Source organism: Aulonocara stuartgranti, assembly GCF_965226115.1.
Source record: "Aulonocara stuartgranti genome assembly, chromosome: 18".
NCBI classification, from domain to species: Eukaryota; Metazoa; Chordata; class Actinopteri; order Cichliformes; family Cichlidae; genus Aulonocara; species Aulonocara stuartgranti.
This window is the reverse complement of record NC_138954.1, coordinates 21,060,629-21,081,503: the sequence shown is the minus strand read 5'-3', so window position 1 is coordinate 21,081,503 and position 20,875 is coordinate 21,060,629. Positions and strand designations below refer to the sequence as shown.

The 20,875-nt window shown below is 41.3% G+C and overlaps 2 protein-coding genes and 1 long non-coding RNA gene across 5 annotated transcripts in view; 1 reads left to right on the top strand and 2 right to left on the bottom strand.

Annotated features, from left to right (window-relative positions):
* The window catches only part of kcnab1b (potassium voltage-gated channel subfamily A regulatory beta subunit 1b), a gene marked incomplete at its 5' end in the record, with an annotated part of 65,504 nt that extends 64,539 nt beyond the window's left edge, over window positions 1-965 (bottom strand). The window contains one exon of one of the 2 annotated variants that reach the window (XM_082514368.1): window positions 811-965. In XM_082514368.1, coding sequence (XP_082370494.1) covers window positions 811-866 — 56 coding nt within the window. The remainder of the gene's footprint in view (window positions 1-810) is intronic. The other variant, XM_082514366.1, reaches the window with a different exon arrangement.
* Window positions 966-997: 32 nt separating this feature from the next.
* On the top strand, window positions 998-13,047 carry LOC309694345 (uncharacterized protein). Of its 2 annotated transcripts, XM_082514369.1 has the most exons (4): window positions 998-1,044; window positions 9,495-9,595; window positions 9,726-9,881; window positions 12,335-13,047. In XM_082514369.1, exons 2-4 carry the CDS (start codon window positions 9,587-9,589, stop codon window positions 12,653-12,655), a joined length of 486 nt encoding a protein of 161 aa, XP_082370495.1. In that variant the 5' UTR covers window positions 998-1,044; window positions 9,495-9,586; the 3' UTR covers window positions 12,656-13,047. The 2 variants fall into 2 exon arrangements, 1 of the variants encoding a protein (XP_082370495.1); XR_014272852.1 differs by lacking the exons at window positions 998-1,044; window positions 9,495-9,595; window positions 9,726-9,881 and adding an exon at window positions 11,391-11,983 and having other exon boundaries at window positions 12,335-12,599.
* Window positions 7,551-9,435, bottom strand: LOC309694346. Its single transcript, XR_014272853.1, has 3 exons — window positions 8,651-9,435; window positions 8,454-8,565; window positions 7,551-8,373 (listed from the first exon to the last, which is right to left on the bottom strand). It is a non-coding gene; the product is annotated as an uncharacterized lncRNA (long non-coding RNA).
* Window positions 13,048-20,875: the final 7,828 nt, after the last annotated feature.

Genomic DNA, 20,875 nt, shown 5'->3' with positions numbered 1-20,875 from the left:
GGGTGTTGATGTCATTAGACCACACCCCTTCTCATTACAAAGATGCACATCACCTAATATGCTTAATTGGTACACGGAAAAAAGTCTAACATGCAGTCATTCATTCAATCTAATAAGTGCCATTAAAAACAGAATAAAATCATTGATTTGATTGTGAAACCCTTTCTTTTTGCATTTTAAAATACCACTTTTGATTTGGATGAAACTAAATATCTGTACAAAGGACACAACGCAAAGTTTTTGATTTCTCTCAAAACATATAATTCTTTTTATGTTGAACAGATAATATCTTTAATTTGAGTCAAAGTGATTTGCACTTGAACACGCCCACCAGAAATAGACCGGGACCCATTTTTATTCTGCATGGCTGCTGGAAACATCGTGTCACATCTTTGATTAATTTCATCTGAAAATAAACGTAAGTAAAGCCAAGTGTGTTACAAAAGCTTTTATAATTTGTATTGCCAAAATTGCAGAAAATAACCCCATTTAAGCTGGGTCGACAGCAGAGATGGGCAGTAACGTGTTACTTGTAACGCTTTACTGTAATCCGATTACTTTTTTCAAGTAACGAGTAAAGTAAGGGATTACTATTGCAAAAACGGTAATTAGATTACCGTTACTTTGCCGTAGGAACGCTGCGTTACTGCGTTACTAAAACAGTGATTTTTTTTGCAAGAATGTCTCATGACAGTGACGTAAGCAAGTGCGACGTTCGTGACAACAGCTGTGTGCAGAGCAACAATGGATCATATATCGAGTGCGGGAGAGAGTATGAGCGTGCAGCGTTTAAAGTGTGGAAGTATTGACCTTATTTTGAGTTTGATTCCATAAAAAGTGGCAAAAACATTAGCATCCATTAGCATTGTGCATGGGAAGAAAACTTATTTTTACTGCGAAAAGCCCCCCCCTAAACTTCCAAGCAAGCACCGAGTGCGCTACCACGTAATGGGAAACTCAGAGAAACTCGCGGATTCTTCAACTGACTGCTGCGGCACACCTGCACCAGGATAAACCTCCGCCTACCCCGCTCCTGCTTTACAGGTGAAAATAGAGCAAAATGTATGGAGTGCCAGGACTGCCATAATGAATTAATTAAATACACCATTAAATAATTAATTAAATGTGGCAATAATTAATTAAAATTGGAATTAATTAATTAAATAAATAGTTATGACACATGTGATTAATTAATTATCGACACATTTAATTAATTTTTTATGTATTTCACATTTTTATTAATTATTGACACATTTAATTAATTAATTATTGACACATTTAATTAATTAATTATTGACACATTTAATTAATTTATTATTGACACATTTAATTAATTATTTATGTATTTCACATTTTAATTAATTATTGACACATTTACCGTAATTGTCGGGCTATAAGCCGCTACTTTTTGCACAAGCTTTGAACCCTGCGGCTTTTAGTCAGGTGCGGCTTTTCTATGGATTGTCCATGATTTTTGTCATATCGTAAGACGATTTGTTTTGTTTGTTCCGCTGTTGTACGGCACTACGTTGCCTGGCGGAAGGATCGGGGTTCAAGAGTGGTATGTTAGTCACATGTCCGTCCGCCAGGCAACGTAGTGCCGTACGAAGTAGCGCGAAAAACAAACTTCAAAGTAGCGCTACGCGTTCAGCGGGAGGCGTGGATGACGAGCGGCGATAAACTTGCGAAAACCAAGTTATGCCCAACTCCACCGGTGGATTCTGACAGCGTGGAAAAATGCGAAAACATCCACGATCACCAACGGATTTTGAAGGGCTGGACTGCTGCATGATGGAGAGGAGGACACCGCCACGGCCCTTCTGAGGGTGTTCGACTCTGCCACTGACAACGAGGATTTCTTTGGTTTTGAAAGTGACAACGAAGGAGAGAAGCGGAGAGTGGATGACGAAGCCATCCTGAGCCTGTTCGTTTCCGACATTGGAGAAGAGGACTTTGGTGGTTTTAGTGCGCAGGAAGAAGAGAAAGATGGTGAATGACTGACTTTTCTTCTTGTTAAAGCCGTGTCACTGCACCTGAGCCTAAAAGGTAGTCCGAATCTATTTTTCTGGTGTGCTGTAGGTTACTGTTATGTACTACATGTGCAAATATGTACCCATAACTTGTTTTTCAAAATATTAATAAAAGGGGTGTGTCTCCAAACAGCCATCTCTTTCCTGACAATTCCCTTTGTGCATATTCTCTTACATATGATAAGTCAACATTGAAACACCTGCGGCTTTTAGTCAGGTGCGGCTAATGTATGTACAAAACAGGATTTTCCCCTGATTTTAGCTTGTGCGGCTAATATTCAGGTGCGCTTTGTAGTCCGGGAAATACGGTAATTAATTATTGACACATTTAATTAATTATTTATGTATTTCACATTTTAATTAATTATTGACACATTTAATTAATCATTGACACATTTAATTAATTATTTAATGATATATTTATTTATTTCATTTTGGCAGTCCTGGCGCCTGGCTCTCATCATGAAATAATTTTATCTGTCAGCCTCACCCATCAAACTCAGGGGGCGGGGTTAACGCTGATCGAGTCAAAACCATTGCTTTGGCCTGGTGGCCATTGTTTCTAGCACACAACAACCTGCATGTGGAAGCTAACAGAACTGAACTTTGAAAAACCCTGTTTGTGTGTCACCAAATACCGTTTTAATATCTTTTTAGCCGAGAATGTAGTGGTTTAATCTTCATGTGTCTGGTCGGTTTGTCAAGATACAGCCTCTTTGCAAAAGTGCTTCGATGATTTCGGAGATGTCTGCCCAGTCTCACGGCAAAGCGTGGGATAGACCCGCTCGCCTCGCAAGCAATCCCACCAACAAAGCGCAGGCCCCGGTACACAGCTGTAGTAACCCCCGCTGACTTCTTTTACTGAGGTTATATTTATCGGTGTTTTATTTCCTGATGTTCTTATGTGTCCTACGTGTTTCAGTCGCCAATTCTGAATTATAACTAACATTAAAAACATGTTTAAGGAGGCGAGAGAGCAAATAAATCTGTTTAACATCTGATCTTTGGGTTTTTGTTCAGTAATCAGCGTGACCTGTGTATAAAACGCATAAAAGAGATAACGTTGGTGTTTCCGTCATGTAGTAACTGCTGGCTTTAACTGTACAAAGGTTGTTCGACACTATGAAACACATACAGACTTCATGATGTTCGGCTAATATTTTTATTGTGAATATTAATCACGCTGACCTCGCTCTGTACACCACGCAGCGAGGTCAGCATATCCACGATATCCTCAGCTCCATGAGTTAACACAAAGTTTCCCAGCTGACTATCTAACTTCCAACTATTCCAGAGACGTGAAAATATACAGCATAAAGAAAAGTGTAAGAGACTCAGCAGCAGATTAGAATAACAGTTATAGATTTAATAAATCACCAAATGAATCCAAGAAACGAGCAAACCTGTTCCGACAATTTGAGTTTGTGTTCCCTCAGCTGCAGACTCGCTGCTGTTTAAATGTTTGAAAAGGAAGATTAGATATAAAGCAAACGTCAAACATAGACTCAGTCTGCCTTCACATTTGATATGAGGCCAGCACGTATAGTGGCTGTGTCCTGTTTTAAGATCATACATGTAAAATTGTTGTCTGACCTCCGTCGATCCAGCCGCTCAGAGTCCGTGGTTACCATGGTTACTGCATAAGCAGCTATAATGTTAACAGCTGGCACTGAGAAAACCTACCGGCAGCATGGGTGTTTATGTTTTTCATTGCAAAAGAACTGTCTGAATGGTTAACTGAAGTTAACTTGGATAAATTATAGTTAAGGAGTATCACAGATAACGCCTATGTGAGCTGTGCGACTGTTCACCACTACACTGAAATCAGAAATACACGTGCTATATCATAAACTATGATATAAATAGGGAGGTCCTATTAACATGTTTAGTTTTAAAGGACACCTTCCTGCCTTTAGTCTCCTTCATGAGCAGTATTAGTTTTCTTCTAACATCCAGAAGTCTGCACGATGTGTTTCATAGTTTGTAACAAGCCTTTGACAGGTAAACATAACATGACCGAAAAAGCAAAAAAAAAAAAAAAAAAAAGAGAGCGAGAGTGTTGACATAAGAAGAGAAAATTCTCTCAATTATGGAGACAGGCAAATGGTTCATTTATGTTTGATGTGTGTTTATTCCTCCCTAAATATCGTCGGTGAAGTTTGCCATGCACGTCAGATTTTCCTGCGCATTTTTATACCTCTGCCAACAGACAGAGAAAAAAATCACATTCTAACAGACAGCTGGTGCTTAGAATACAGTTGAATAACTATTAAAAAACAGATGATATTTAGATGATAGTTCAGTCTAACACATGTGCCAGTGAACCATTAAACGTCTGTGAAACTATGCAGTTATTAAACGTAACTTTAACCTCAGCCAAACCGATTTGCTCAGTTGTAAATAAAACAGCGACATAAACGTGACCCGACAGACAGAACCTGAGTGAATGAAGTCCAGCGTTTAACCACTGAGAGCTAAAACTCAGCTGAGGTTTCAAAGCTGTGTGCCGGTGATTGGACATCAGCCGCTGATGAAGCTGGTTCGCCTATAAAGTGCTCTGTAAGGAAACAAGCTCCAGCAGCTCTGCGCTCGGGGAAAACACTATATTTACTTATCTTGTGCAGAAAAATGCGCTGACATTGCTTTATATCGAGTACCGGCTGCCCAGTTAAACTGTGACTATCACCAGGTAACGTAGGCGTGTTTCTTGAATTAGCAGCAGGTGTTAAACAGCTGACAGATGAGGAGGAGGATGCATGCAGGTAAACTGAGGGTCTGTTGAGCTGATCGCTGGTTTCGTGAGAAAAATGTCAGCTCGTTCTTTATGTTACAGAAGCACAGAGACACAAGACCAGGCGGAAAGAGACGATCGTTCGGTGAAAATGAGAATCGCGAATGCAACATGTGGAACACGGAGAGTGGAATATCTAAACAAACCGGTTAACGTAACCCCCTCGGTGCACTCTGCATGCTAATTGTTAGCAGAGCTAGTGAAATCTCTGAAAACATCTGAGCACTTTTGCAAACATGTTCTATGTTGACAACCTGACCAGACATACGTCGCGACATTCGCGGCTAAAACACTGTTAAAAGTGTAGCTGGTGACAGAAAAACGAGGTATTTTAAAACTACACCACCACCATTGCTGCCTGTGATTTGATCTGCATTCTGGGATACCTGGCTGCCCCAAGTCTACACAAGCAATCGATTATCTAGGATCGACCTGTTTTGACTTACTTTGCACGGCAACCAATCAAATGTTAGAGAAGCTGCATGGGCAGCGTTAACCCCGCCCCCTGAGTTTGATGGGTGAGGCTGACAGATAAAATTATTTCATGATGAGAGCCAGGCGCCAGGACTGCCAAAATGAAATAAATAAATATATCATTAAATAATTAATTAAATGTGTCAATAATTAATTAAAATGTGAAATACATAACTAATTAATTAAATGTGTCAATAATTAATTAATTAAACGTGTCAATAATTAATTAAAATGTGAAATACATAACTAATTAATTAAATGTGTCAATAATTAATTAATTAAACGTGTCAATAATTAATTAATTACATGTGTCATAACTATTTATTTAATTAATTATATCCAATTTTAATTAATTATTGCCACATTTAATTAATTATTTAATGGTGTATTTAATTAATTCATTATGGCAGTCCTGGCACTCCATACAAAATGAACGCTAGTCTTTGACTTCATTTATTTTCTGCTGTGTTTTACTTGCATCTATTTGAAAGAGTGAGTGTAAACACACACAAAAAATTATTTAATGTGCTGGAATGTGCAGAAAATAGGTTTAAATATTAAATAAATTTCTTCCAGTCAGAGAATGTTGCATATAATTAAATTTTTGCTTGATGCATAAAGTTAAAAGATTAAAACTAATAAAACAAGTTTTAAAAAGGGACTTTTCCATTACATTTTGTATGATGGATTATGCAGAAAAAGTAGAATTGGGCTGAAAGATCTATCGCTTTATTACCTATTCAGGTTGTAAATCGTGTTTTTAAAAAGTAACTAAGTAACTAAGTAATTAATTACTTTTGAAAATAAGTAATCAGTAAAGTAACTGGATTACTTTTTGGGGGAAGTAATCAGTAATTAGTTACTGATTACTTTTTTCAAGCAACTTGATCAACACTGGTCGACAGCCACCCCTAATTTTTGCATGATTGTAGCTGCTAGCTACAAGCTAGCTAGTTATCCGGCGCGACGTTAGAACTGGTTACCAGCAACCGACTATCACAGTCGGGAATGCAAGTTAGGCAAAAAGCCGTTTTTTACCAGTATACTAACTAGCTAGCGTTACCACGATGCATCGGTGGTGGATACAGCTAGCTAGCATAAGTTCATAGTTCATAACATTCATAGTATAACTCCGTGCTCCGCTTCGTTTGAATTTTTCTGGTGAGCTCGCAGTTTCTAGACACAAGCTTGTGTTTGTGCGCGCACGTTTGATGGCCCGGGCCCTGTTTCAGGAAGCCGGTTTGGAAAACTCAGAGTGAAAAACGACACTCACGGTTGAGTAACCCCAAACTGTCCAACTCGGAATATTCGGTTTCAGAAAGGCTGATAACAATTAGTTCAGTCAACGCGGAGTTGCTTTAACCCCAAGTGAAGCGCGCGGACGAGGATACATAAAGCCCTGATAAGCGGAGCACAGATTAAGCGAGTCACCATGGAGACGGAGGGAAAGAAGGCGCGGTCAATGTATTTCACAGCGCTTGAGGCTGAAATTCTGATGGCAGCATATGCCGATAACACGCAAATTCCGCGGAAAAAAGTAACACAGCCACAGCTGCAAAAGCATGCATGGCAAAACATAGCCGACAGAGTCAATGCGTGAGTGTTAATTTAAACATTGATCGAGGGATTTCCACCCATTTAACACGTTATTTTATCATATGTTATTTTATTTGTTATTTTATACATTTTATTTTGTGATGTGATGTGAGCGCAGGTGCAACCCAACAGGCCCCAAACGTGCCTGGCAGCAAGTAAAAATGAAATATAAAAATATAGTCCAAACAGGTAAGGTGTAATTGTATTATGAGCCATAGTGCTTGGTCTGTTTGTCCGATGTAAATCAATTGCAGTTAGAGGCTACATTAATTTTCTTTCTGTAAGCACTTATTGAAATTATCTGAGCACATTACAAGTACATATTTGCTTACTCTGTATGCTCAAATGTGGCCCGTTATAGCCAACAGAAAAAAAGCGGAGGCCCGAAAAACAGGTGGGGGTCCTCCACCACCACCACTCACAGAGGCTGAGCAGTTGGCCCTCAGCCAAAACAGTGGGCGCCCTGTGGCCGAAGGCATCTCTGCGGGGACATCCTCTGAGGCAATAACCCCGCAAGACACAAGTGCCTACATAGGGGGTAACTTCAAAATAATACATGATGTGCATACATCCTTTCTTCACAGTCACCTTTGCAGTGCGACACATTCATTTGATAAACTCTTTACCATAATGAATTATTTTGTAGTGAAGTTATTTTCCTACTGATTTTGCCTTCCCTCAGCCTTGGTTGTCTTTGAGAGCATAATGACAATGAAGTGTAAGGTGCTTGGTATGTTTGTTAATTGCCATTTGGTCCCTTGTAAGTTATAAGTGACCTGTATAAACCTCATATTCTATCAGTTGATGGTGGTGGTGTACTGCATCTGGTGCAGCCTCCTGTTGAGCCAGACCAACATGCAGTTGTGAGTAATACTCCACAGATTATATGAGTTTACAGTAGAACAGCAATGTTGTTTATTTCTTTACTACAGGAAAATAATGAAGAAACATTGACAGCTGTTACAGAGGAGGAAGCAACAGAGACACTTTATGAGGTTTATATCTTTTAATACTTTGTGTACAGGAAATACAGGCGACCAATAAAGCCAGTTGAACAAAAAATCTGTTTATTCTTCTTTCAACATGTTGAGGTGATGGGTCAAAAGAAATGATTGTGACATATGGTGTCTCTGACTGCTCTTCCATCTTGTATGTCCGTGGGAGGGTCAGGATGTTCATGGTTTGGATCACTGCTGATGTTTGGTTCAGAAGGACAGTGTTCTCCTCTAATTGTGGCAATGTTGTGAAGAATCACACATGCCACAATAATGTCACATGCCCTTTCTGGGGTGACCCTGAGTCTTTGCAGGCACTGGAACCGGGCCTTAAGCATTCCGATAGTCATTTCAATTCTGGCTCTTGTCCTGCAATTAGCCAGATTATATCGCTGCTGTGGGCCCGGTTCAGGGTCAGGGTAAGGGGTAAGCAAATAGGGTAAACATGGATACCCCCTATCACCAAGCAAGTAGCCAGTGAACTCTCCTAAGACAGAAGGGTACACTTCAGTTCAAATGTCCCTGAAGCAATTGGTCTTTATATATTTTAAAGTATTCTCAACTCACCATGTCCAAATTTTGTGCTCAGTGTACATTCACGGAATATTTGTGAGTCATGGACAGAGCCTGGCCACTTGGCTTCCACATTTGTGATAATGTTGGCAGCATCATATATGATCTTCACAGTGCAGAGAACACAAATTAGCATCCATTACTATAATGAAATAATTTGTTAGTTTGACATGCTACAGGGAACTATGTACCTGTACATTAATGCTGTGGAAAGACTTCCTGTTCACATAGTCTCCTTCATTTACTGAAGGAGCAATGATTGGAATGTGAGTGCCATCTGTACAGCCAATCACGCCTGGGAACCCTGAAAATAAATGTGCAATTTAAGTAGTAGTCCAAGTATCACCACATCATACATTAAGTTTTGGTCATCCTGATACCTGCAATTTTGTGGCATCCCTCTTTGATAAATCTTGTGGGTCTGTGACCGGGGAACACCACAGACGAGTACAGGAGACGTTTCAGTGCAACTGTAACATTCCTGACTGCCCGACAGACGGTAGCCTTGGAAACGTGCTCAGCGTCACCAATATTATATAGAAAGCTCCCGTTTGCAAGAAACCGAAGTGCAATACAAATAATATGCAATGAACTGAGAGCATGTCCGCGATGTGTCACATGCGTAATATATGGCCTGAGGATGTTATCCAAATAAATTATAGATTGTGCTGAGAAACGGTAACGTTCGCACAGAAAATCATCAGGAAATGATAAAATGTCCAAACGCGCTCTGATCACTCTCTCCCGGCGGAGAGCTCTGCGGAGAATTTGGGCTTCACGATCTACTGGCTCTTCAAGGAAGTGGCACGCCATGTCCGACACTTCCTACTGTCAGGTTTCCGACAAAGGGGCGGAGACAGTCAGGGTTAGTTGTAGTAAACCTGCTAGGGGGCAGGTTAGCTTCACGGAGTGTGTCGTCATAGTGACTCACTCAGGCTGCAGCTGAACTCGCTTTGTGAAACCGAAAACCCAGAGTTTTCGTTAACTCAGGGTATACTTACTCAGTTTTTCCACTAAACCGGCTTCCTGAAACAGGGCCCAGGACCTTCAAATTCAGGAGGAAAGAGGTTGTGGATAAGAAGCCTGACATCAAGAACCTCTTGGAAAGATGGCCAGGTCTATTTCAGATGGAAGAGGTATAATTTTAACTTTTTTGTACTAATGCCTTTTATCATAGTTTGGAAATGGGAAATATATGTTTTGACTTTTTCTTGTTGGAAGTTGGTCTTTAAAAAAATGTATTGTACACTGTCTACTCATGTACAGATTAATGCAGAGTTTCTGCGGGTTACTGCAGTTCCCCTGCTAACCAGATTCATGGCCCAGCTGGACAAGCACTCCCCACAGCTACTTAAAATAATCAGAAAGAAAGGAGGGACAACCAAAGCAAAAACTGCCATAATCCTAGAGTTTCTTGATCAGGTAGGGTGTATATAATTAACTATTAACATGACAATTAGCATTTTAACCCCTGTATCTAATGAGAATTTGTATCCTGTTACAGTTTTATTTTGGTAACGTCAGTGATTATGTCTGTGACCTTTAAAAATGTTGAAAGGAAGTGTGGGCTTTGTCCTTGAATGAATGAAGAGATTTATTGTCATTATGCAAGTACAGAGCACATGTAACCCATATCAACTACTCCCTGTCACATGACCCACGTCAGCTGATTTGAGGTCCCTCTTCTGATTGGCTCCTTCCATGTCGCGGCAACTCTGAAAACCGGCTGTGGAGGGATACTTCCGGGTTCGACTCCTGCTGTGGCTGTGAGCTTATGGCATTTAGAGCGGTATTGGAAAACAAAGCGTTTTCTCCCCTCATTTCATCTTTAAACTTTAAACTCAGCGGTAAGTGTCCTTAATATCTTTCAACCTTTGGTTGTCAGTAACCAGCCGATCGTTTTCGCGATTAAAAAATGACTTTGTGCGGCAGCGCTCCCACCGCAAGCAGAACTCCGGTTCAAAAACCGCTGTTTTTGAACACTTTTATTTACTTAAGCATGTTAATGGGCTTACTTTGAAACAAAGTGCGATTGAAAGATTATTGTTATGTGTTGCCTTGAATTCGGCTATGCTGTCTGTTAGACAGTTGTTTTTCTTTATTGTTGTTTTTGTATTGTTTGTAGCGAACGCTACTGGAATGTATAGATTAAGCTACGTAGCCAAGATGATTAATGATTTAACTGTTTTACATTGATGATGATTTATGATTTGCATTGTTACCTAGACTTGCAGAAGAGCATATTTTTTTTACCGGTAAACTGAATTGAACTTGATGTGCTAATGGACATTTTTCTGACCTACAGGTCAGGTTTTTTTTTTCCCTCTTTGAATTGATCTTCTTCATATTGAAGTGGCGAGCCGGTAGGACCATTCTTTCTTTTCCCCCACTTAGCCGTCTTTGGATTACGGACATATTTCCCCCTTGTATGAAGCTGGACCCTAAGGAGGAATACCTTAAAAGTGAACTTTAAAAAGAAAAGGACCAAAAAAAAGGACTCTTAGCAAAAGGACTCTTGCACAGAAAAATCACAGCACTGATTTATTATTTAATTGTGGACATTTACGTTGTGTGTTGTGTTAATTATTTTGTTCCATTTCCCCTTTCCCCTATTTATTCAATATATTTTTGGTACAAGACATTGCAGTTTTTGGTCTCATCATTCACACCATCTGGGCTCCATAAAGAACAATTTCTTCTGCGCGTCAGTCAGTAAATTCATCCATTGACATAAACTAGTCCTTAAATAACTTAGCGTGACACACAACTACAACAAAATTTTATTTTGGAGACACATTTTCACTCTCACTCGCCAGATACACATACATACATATATACGTATAAACTTTTATTTAGGGACAAGAAAGCATATGCCGCTTTTCCACCGACAGAACACGGTGTGGCTCAGTTCACTTTAGCCCCCTGCGGACGCTTTTCCACCACCTTTACACCTGATTGGCCCGGGTGTGTGTGGTGCCCACGTGATGTGATATAGAAGCGCTCCCACAAAAGGCTTTAAAAAAAACTCCCAGCAACCATACTCTATTGACTTTGGACCATGGCGACTTCCTCCACAAGAACCAAAAATCAAACCAATCAAAATAAACCACAGACAGAGCAAAGTACAAAAACACACATATATCGCGATTGTTGTTGTTCTTCGGGCTGTGACGTTGCGGAGAAAGACTTTTGCGCGTGACTTTTCATAGCCAGATGGGTTCGCCCCTGTTCCCAGTTACGTCCGCTTTATGTTTCCACCGCAACAAGCGAGTTCATCCACGCTAAACTGAACTGCTCTCAAGCGCACCGTGTCGATTTGTCGGTGGAAAAGGTGCATTAGTCACCTTATGAGGATAGAGAGGTGAAAGAAAATTCCTCTCACGCAGCATACTCTCCATATTGCATAGTAACAATTTTAACTGTTCCTGCAGGATGCTGATGCTGACATTAGGAGGGAGTGTATACTTAAATCTCTCATTATCTACCTTGGAGAATGTGTTGAGGACTTGATAAAAGAATACATGGTATGTCCATATCTGTTCTGTCTCTACATGAGACGCAGTCTCTTGATGTAAATTTGACAACTCTGCTATTAAATGCAGTGATTAATGTAGGACAGCAACGATTAATCAACTCATCAAGTTAATATCTTAGGGTTCTGTATTGTTTTCTTTTTTTTCTTGGGCTTTGTGGAACATTTATGAAAATGTTCCACCATTGATTATGCAATTCACAATCTGATTAGTCAAATAATTGTTCTAATAGTCTGTGACCAAACAACTATCAAAATAGTAGTTTATTATGGTCAAAGATTTATCAGGTGTGCCAGACTTCAGTTCTTCACTTGTACATTTTGTTCCATATTTTACCTCAAGATATCCCAGAAAGATGAAGCTGAGGAAGAGCTGCAGAGTACCACCATGGCACTCTTCGTCTTCAGGGACAACTCAAGCCTCCTACATCAGCCTCGAGACATCAGGATAATCATTGATGGTGTGGAAGTCCTGAATGAGTTGCCTTCTGTGGCAGCTGGAGTGGCAATGGTCTTTGGACTCTGTTATGCTCTTAATATGGAATATCCACGAGGATTCAGGTTCACCTTTGAGGCTCTTCAAAAGATTCTGATGGAGCTTGACTTTAACAAGATGACCTCTAAGATTCGCAAACTTAATTGTGAACTTAACACTGCACAGTAGTGTGTTTGCATGCATGTGTGAATGTGTATGTGCACATGCATGTGCATGTGTGCTTGGTTATTTTGCTTGGTTGGCCTGCAGTGGTATTCTACATTCAAAAATTATAAGAACACCCATTTGAAAGGGAGATTTAAGTTGATTTCATTGATACATGTTTAGATTTTTTTTTTTTTTACATTGTACAGGCACAGTGCACATATAAACATTTTTGAGTACTTGCAAATTGGTTTAAAAAGAGTTTTTATAATGGTTTTATGCCAGTTTTAGACAGGTTGCAGGTTTTATACCAGTTCTAAAAAGATTGCAGGTTTTATACTGGTTTTCAAAAGGTTGCAGGTTTTATAAAACAAACATTTCTCTAATCATTTCTGTCGTAAAACTAAATCTGTATATTACTAATCCTCTCTATTGATTATAGTTAAAATGGTTTGGAACAATAAATAATTTTGAAATAATTGGTTGGCCAACTGTCTTGTTTTTTATAGGAAATGCAGAGCATTTTCGAACTGAAATAAAATGAAATGTAAAAAATATAGTTTGAATATATGTAAATCAATTACCTGGCTTCTACACAAACATATTAGTTCATGTTAATTTGGTTCGATGCGAATACATTAGCTTGGTTCAATAATTAAAATATGGTTCTATGTAAAAAAATCAATTTGGATCAATGCAAAATTTAAAGTTTCAGTCAAGTCTAGTAATATTGTTTATATCAACATAAAAGTATCAGGTCATATCAAGTGACTCAATTTGGATTCTATGAAGTCAAATATTTTGGATGTGACAATTGGACATCATTTTTTTTTTTATTTGAATAGGGTTATTCTTTTTACAGTGTAGTAGGCTTTCGAGCCTATACAGCTTGGAGTAAGACAACATGCATGAAGAGGATGATGTGGACAAAATACTCATTTGCCTAATAATTCTGCACTCCCTGTAAATAATTAAATCATAACAACTAATTATCCAAAGGTAAGTAATGTATACTATTTATCCACATTAAATATATCAAGTAGAATGATATATAACTGAATAAAACAAAATACAAAACAAATATTGTAATAAAGAAACATAAAATACCCCCCATGAAATAAAATACATTTAAATTTAATTGCAAATATTAAATAACTGTAAAATTTACAATGTGGTTTTGCACGTTTGCATATTCAAATTTACTCATGAACAAAAAAACATAAAAAATAAAAGATCCTCATACAGTTCATTCTTAGGTTATCAGTATAAATGCTCTGAAGTTTGAAGAAAAATTGTTCACGCATAAAATTATAATTTAACAAATATGGTATATTTTAGGTGAAAAAAAACATTAAACAAGAGTTTGCTGGTGCTATTGTACTGATCACTTTTACTTAGATGATTTTATTTTTTGTTTACAGAAATCGTTTCACTTTCTCATTACGGATTGACAAAGCCAGAAGTGTCAAGTGTTTGGATAACCAAAATGAGCAGAATTGACCATATGTGAGAAATGAATGTCTGAAATAATAGTTTGTTTTTAAACTGTTTATCCAGCCAGGAGTTCAGTGGGACTGCAGCCAGTCCTAGCTGACAATCGGGCAGGACCCACTTCATGAGCCAAAAACACATCAGCTACCACACCCACACAATAATAATAAAAAAAATTATCAAACATTAGAATAACATTTAAATTAAAAGCAATCAAACTTTAAGTTTAAAACAAACAAACCACAGCACCGCCATACCAGGATGGTATTTATTTTTCTTTTTGAGCTAGAAAGGGAGAAGTTTTTTTTTAATCAGATTTATATTAGTCTTATTTATATTATTAATAAATGTTACAGTTTTACATTTAAATAATAGACCATTCATCATACACATCATGTCATGGTCTGGGTGTGTGGCTGTAGAAGTCCACTGAAGGTCTGGACCTCCCTGATATCCACTCATGGGCAGGGCCTACAGCCTCCTTCACCTGAAGCTGATTGAGGCAATTAGGTTGGAGATTTAAACTGCTTGCTGACACTGCTTCCTTGCCAGTTTGTCAACTACCCTATGTTGGTAACCAGGCCTCACTCTTCATGTCTATGATTTTCAAGTGCTTTACTAACCTTGCAATCTTGTGTTCTAGTTACTCCTGGAAATCCCATCACACTGAACAACTCATCTTGGAAATCTGGTTAACCTGCCGGCTTTCAGAATCATCACCAAACCCAACTGGACCGCACCACCTCTCCTTTAACGCTTCCATCTCCCACCAAGACGAAGATTTTCATAGCTTCCACCCTCTCCAGAACTCCACATTGGCTACCGCTTTAACACTGCTCTCCTCTCTTCCAGTACGTACCTAATCACCAGCCAGCTGCCGTTGCTTTCTTGGACCTGTCCCCTTGCTTTATCCCTCTCCCCTGGCCAAGACCTTTAAGCCCCATGTGTCAAGCCTTAAGTCAAGTGCCATCGTAACCATCATTCTTGTGCTAGTTAATAAACCTTTGTTAAACCCTTTCCTCAGCATCCGCTTTGGATTTTCTGCATGTGGTTTTGATTTTTGGTACTCGGCCTCCAGCTGTTTTGTGACACATCAAAATAATGAATATTAAATAAAGATGTAAAAAAAAAAAAAAAGGTTCACATTACGTAAATTTACTGACTGTATAATTATTATGATTATAGTTAGACTACTTAATCATGGCCATATTATGAAGTGTTACCCACAAACATTATGAAGGAGTAGGTAATGGATATATCAATGGTACTGGATTGGAACAATATGAAAAAGTTGAGCTTATTATGTAATATTGTACAACCGTACACAGCGTATTGTACACAACTTTGCCAAAGTGCTTTACAAAGCACCAAAACACTACACAACAATTCAGCGAACAATAAAAAAACAACAACAATGACAAATATAATAGAAGTTAAGAACGCACCACTCTCATTCTGAGTTAAAACCCAAGGAATAAAAATTAGTTTTAAGAAATGTATTAAAACCAGGAAATGATTAGGGCATCGTAACACGGTCATTTCACAGTTTGGGGGCAATAACTGAAAATCGATCGCCCCTGGTTTTCAGCTGGTCTATGGACCTCAGCAACCTTAAAGGAACATATGGAGTCAGCAGCTCAGATATTTATGGTGGAGCTGATTTATTAACTGTTTTAGAAACACACAGTAAAATCTTGAAATGGATCCTGAAACAAGCATGGGGACCAGAGGAGGAAGGCCAGGATGGAGGAACTGTGCTGGCGTTTGCGAGTATCATGTAAAAGACGAGCCTTAGCTTTTTGGTCTAAGTGCAGGCAAGCAAGGAAAGCTTTGGTAAGGCCGAAATAGAGAGTGTTACAGTAGTCCTCACATGTTGTGATAAAAGCATGAAACAGACGTTCAAAAAATTTAAAGTTAAGACTTGATCCTGGATGAAAGCATCAAATTACAAAAACTAGCTTTAATTACAGAATTTATCTGTTTATTTAATATTAAAAAATCACAGTGTTGCTCTTTCTTATTTGTTTTCTCTTCTGTTTTTTTTTCTCCATACAGGTGATCCAGGTGTTTTGTTTGTTTTTCTTTCTTTCTTCCACCCTTTCTCACCGTCTTTTCTCCCCTTTGGTTTTCTTTCTCTCCCTCTCTTTCTTTCATTCTTTCTCCCTGTCCTATCCCCCAGTCAATATGGCAAGGCCATGATGATCCACTGGGTAAAATAAATCCGCTTGGCATCTTTCTTGGCCTTAAGACAACAATTCTGATGGCTAAAGATCCAAACAGGACACAAAAAAAAAATAAAAAATCACAGTACGGTTTGACACCAAGGATAGTCACTGTGGGTTGAACATTATGATGCAGCAGGCCAAGGACCAAAAGAGGAGCAGCACAGACACTAAAGGTCTGAACACAATGACCTTACTTTCATTGGCATTTAAAAGATTTAATGCCATCCATGCTTTATTTTCTTCTGACATTGTGGTAGTGGTTTACAGGGAGCAAACATCAAAGAGAGAAAGCACAAACCAACAAGTTATTGTGTAAATAACAGGAAATGAATGAAAGAGAGACACAAACAGCACACAGCAACAAATGGAAACCTGTGAAAAGAACTAGAGAAAATACAAGGTTCATTCTTGTTTGAGAGACCTGCATCTGTGTCCTACCTGCCCACCCTTGACAAAACCTTAAAGACATAAAATTAGTTGTTTAATGGTTCGTATGCGTGCCGCCTCTTATATGCTGAAGGTAACGATTCATCCCGCATTATAGATCCTCTGCTCTCAACATGCATTTAAGGAAATACGCCATCCTTAAGCATTTTGTACCCAGATTGAAGGATGGAAAACAGTGGAGTGTTTAAAATTTCTATTTGTTAAATAAAATACCATTCAGCTCTTAATGGACAGTGAATAAAATAAGTATTGAACACATCACCAAAAGTATTTCTAAAGGTGCTTTTGACATGAAATTCTCAGCAGATGTCAGTAACAACCAATCCAATGCTGTCACAGGCTGGGTCTCCGACCCAGCACTTTGAGCTTTCTTTGTATTGTTCTCATTTTTTGAGATGTTGTTAGTTTTGTGTTATTTCCTATTTGCCTTTAGTTTAGGCAGTTATTGTTCCTGGGTTTTCTGTTTGAGTTCTTGCATTATTCATCACGTATTTGGTATGTTAAGTTTGTATTGTCATGTCTAGTTTTAGTGTTTCCTGTTTTATTCTGACAGTGTCATGTGTTCTTTGGTCATTGTATTTAGTTTCACTCCTCCTGGTCCTGTCATTAGATTCATGTCAGTCAGCTGTTTCCTCATGTGTCGCCACTTCCCCTGATCACCTCATGTCTGTATTTAAGCCTTTTGTTTTCTTCATGCCATTGTCAGTTCGTCTGTTTATTCTCACCAGAGTCATAGTCTTAGCCTGTTTATTTTTCCACCTCGGTCATAGTTATAGTTTTTGGTCTTAGTACCTTTAGTGTTTTGTTTCTTAGTGTTTTGTCAGTTCAGTGTTTTGTTTCTTAGTGTTTTGCCTGTTTGCTTTGATCTCTTGGTTCATTTCCTGCCGTCATCGCAATAAAGGTTCACTTTTCTGTTAATCATTACTATTCCTCGTCATCATCTGCTTTTGGGTCCTGTTTCCGCACACATCGGCGCACCCCGCCGTGACAGAACGAACTGACCAGTCATGGACCCAGCGGATTCTGCTCTCACCGAGTGTCTGGAGGAGACTGCTCGGATCCAAGCGATCCTCGACCGCTTCTTTACAGCGCCTGATTTGAAGAGCAAGCTGGTAATGATTAACGCTGCTGAAGCTATTATGGAGAGGGATCCCCGCCTTCTCCAGCTCCCGGACTCACCTGCCATAGTTGATGCCTTTACGAGGATAAAGGAGATGCTGCAGGCCCAGGGACTGTCGAGTCAGGAAATGGCTTCCAGCACCCACCAGTCACAACAACCCCACAATCAGTCATCTCCATTGCTGCCTCCGGAACCTGAGTGTGTTCGTGTCGGTTCGCTGAGATTCGCCGCAGCGTCACCACCTCTCAGCTCACCAGTTTCCACGCCCTCATCACAGTCTCGCCATACTCCTGTCACAGTTCAGCGCGAGGAAGCGCCGCACACCATAGACTTGGACGACGACGAGCGCCAGTCTATATTCTGCGCTCTCTTGGAGGAGGAGCTCCGGTGGAAGCCGTGGCTCATTCCGGAGCACGAGCACTCTTTCCGGGGAACTCGACTGGCTCTCGGGGGACCTCGGAGTTACCAGGGACTTCCACCCATCGCTCCGCCGTCTTCCACTCCTAAGAAAAAGCGGCGTGCGCGCCACCGACGCTCCGTATCACAAACGCAAGTGAGTGATTACATTTTGGCTCCTCATGTTTTCTCTCAGGAAGTTGTTGAAATTGACACTACTTTTCCGGTTAATGAGCCCGGCTATACAGAGACTGTTTGCCCTGGAAAAGCTAGCCATCAGGCTCAGCTAAGCTGCTGTGGGACTGCTATCCAGGCCGGTTTGGAGCCGGAGACGGAGGTACAGCTGGTGCAGCCAATTTCAGTGTCAGCCGGAGGGCCCGGGGAGCCCGTCCGGCCTCATGCTTCGTCTGCTGGAGGTTCAGGAGAACCCAGCCAGCTTCATGCTTCGTCTGCTGGAGGTTCAGGAGAACCCAGCCAGCTTCATGCTTCATCTGCTGGAGGTTCAGGAGAACCACATCAGCCTCACGCCACGTCTGCTGGCGGGCCCGAGGAGCCCGTCCAGCCTCACGCCACGTCTGCTGGCGGGCCCGAGGAGCCCGTCCAGCCTCACGCCACGTCTGCTGGCGGGCCCGAGGAGCCCGTCCAGCCTCACGCCACGTCTGCTGGCGGGCCCGAGGAGCCCGTTCAGCCTCATGCTTCGTCAGCTGGAGGGCCTGAGGAGCCCGTCTGGCCACCTTCTGCTTCACCACCTGTGGCTGCCTCACTGTCACCTGGTTCTGCCTCTGCTACGCCAGGACCAGCTCCAGCCTGTGCTTCGTCAGCCGCAGCTCCAGCCTGTGCTTCGTCAGCCGCAGCTCCAGCCTGTGCTTCGTCAGCCGCAGCCTCAGGGCCTTCATCCTCGCCCGGTCCGGCCTCTGCATCAGCTGCTCCTGCTCCACCTGGTCCGGCTCCGGCTTCAGCGTCAGAGTCTTCGTCCTCGCCTGGTCCGGCCTCTGCATCAGCTGCTCCTGCTCCACCTGGTCCGGCTCCGGCTTCAGCGTCAGAGTCTTCGTCCTCGCCTGGTCCGGCCTCGTCAGAGTCTTCGTCCTCCCCTGGTCCGGCCTCGTCAGAGTCTTCGTCCTCGCCTGGTCCGGCCTCTGCCTGTGCTTCTGCTACGCCTGGTCCGGCCTCTGCCTGTGCTTCTGCTACGCCTGGTCCGGCCTCTGCCTGTGCTTCTGCTACGCCTGGTCCGGCCTCTGCCTGTGCTTCTGCTACGCCTGGTCCGGCCTCTGCCTGTGCTTCTGCTACGCCTGGTCCGGCCTCAGCCTCTGCTTCAGCGTCGCCTGGTCCTGTGCCCTCCAAGCCTCGGCCGGTACGCCTGACACTTGGGCGCCCCCGTCGCCTTCCGCACGGCCGGCCCCCTGAACGGTTCCCGCCCCGTCGCCTTCCGCACGGCCGGCCCCCTGAACTGTTTCCACGTCACCGCCGTCGAGGTCGGCCCCCTGAACCGTTTCCGTGTCGCCGCCGTTGCCGTCCGCACGGACGGCCCCCTGATCACATGAACTATGACTTTCTGGACCGTCACCCTCCGGGTCGGCCCCCTGAGGAGTCATGAACTGTTCCCTGCGCTCCTGTGATTTTGATGGACGTTTTGTTTTTGGGTTTTTTTGGCCTTGTTTCTGGCCCTCCGTCCTGGACCCCCACCGCCCGCCCTTGGTGGGTTGTTTTTGGTTTTGTTTTTCGAGGTTTTGGGGCGTCTGGAATCCGCCCTTAAGGGGGGGGCTCTGTCACAGGCTGGGTCTCCGACCCAGCACTTTGAGCTTTCTTTGTATTGTTCTCATTTTTTGAGATGTTGTTAGTTTTGTGTTATTTCCTATTTGCCTTTAGTTTAGGCAGTTATTGTTCCTGGGTTTTCTGTTTGAGTTCTTGCATTATTCATCACGTATTTGGTATGTTAAGTTTGTATTGTCATGTCTAGTTTTAGTGTTTCCTGTTTTATTCTGACAGTGTCATGTGTTCTTTGGTCATTGTATTTAGTTTCACTCCTCCTGGTCCTGTCATTAGATTCATGTCAGTCAGCTGTTTCCTCATGTGTCGCCACTTCCCCTGATCACCTCATGTCTGTATTTAAGCCTTTTGTTTTCTTCATGCCATTGTCAGTTCGTCTGTTTATTCTCACCAGAGTCATAGTCATAGTCCTAGCCTGTTTATTTTTCCACCTCGGTCATAGTTATAGTTTTTGGTCTTAGTACCTTTAGTGTTTTGTTTCTTAGTGTTTTGCCTGTTTGCTTTGGTCTCTTGGTTCATTTCCTGCCGTCATCGCAATAAAGGTTCACTTTTCTGTTAATCATTACTATTCCTCGTCATCATCTGCTTTTGGGTCCTGTTTCCGCACACATCGGCGCACCCCGCCGTGACAAATGCAAAGAAATCAATCTATAAATTATGTTTATTGACCTTTAAAGTTTCATCAAAGGTCTTAATAAACAGCTAGTTTTGGCTTTAAACCCATAGTAGTTGTTGTGACCTCTTAAATAAACCTACTTTATTGTATTTTACACAAGGTTTACATTGTTGCTTAATGAT

Excerpts from the sequence above, each read along its gene's own strand:
- LOC309694345 (XM_082514369.1), top strand. Across the intron at positions 9,882-12,334 it reads TCCTAGAGTTTCTTGATCAG|ATATCCCAGAAAGATGAAGC; the intron begins GTAGGGTGTATA and ends TTTTACCTCAAG.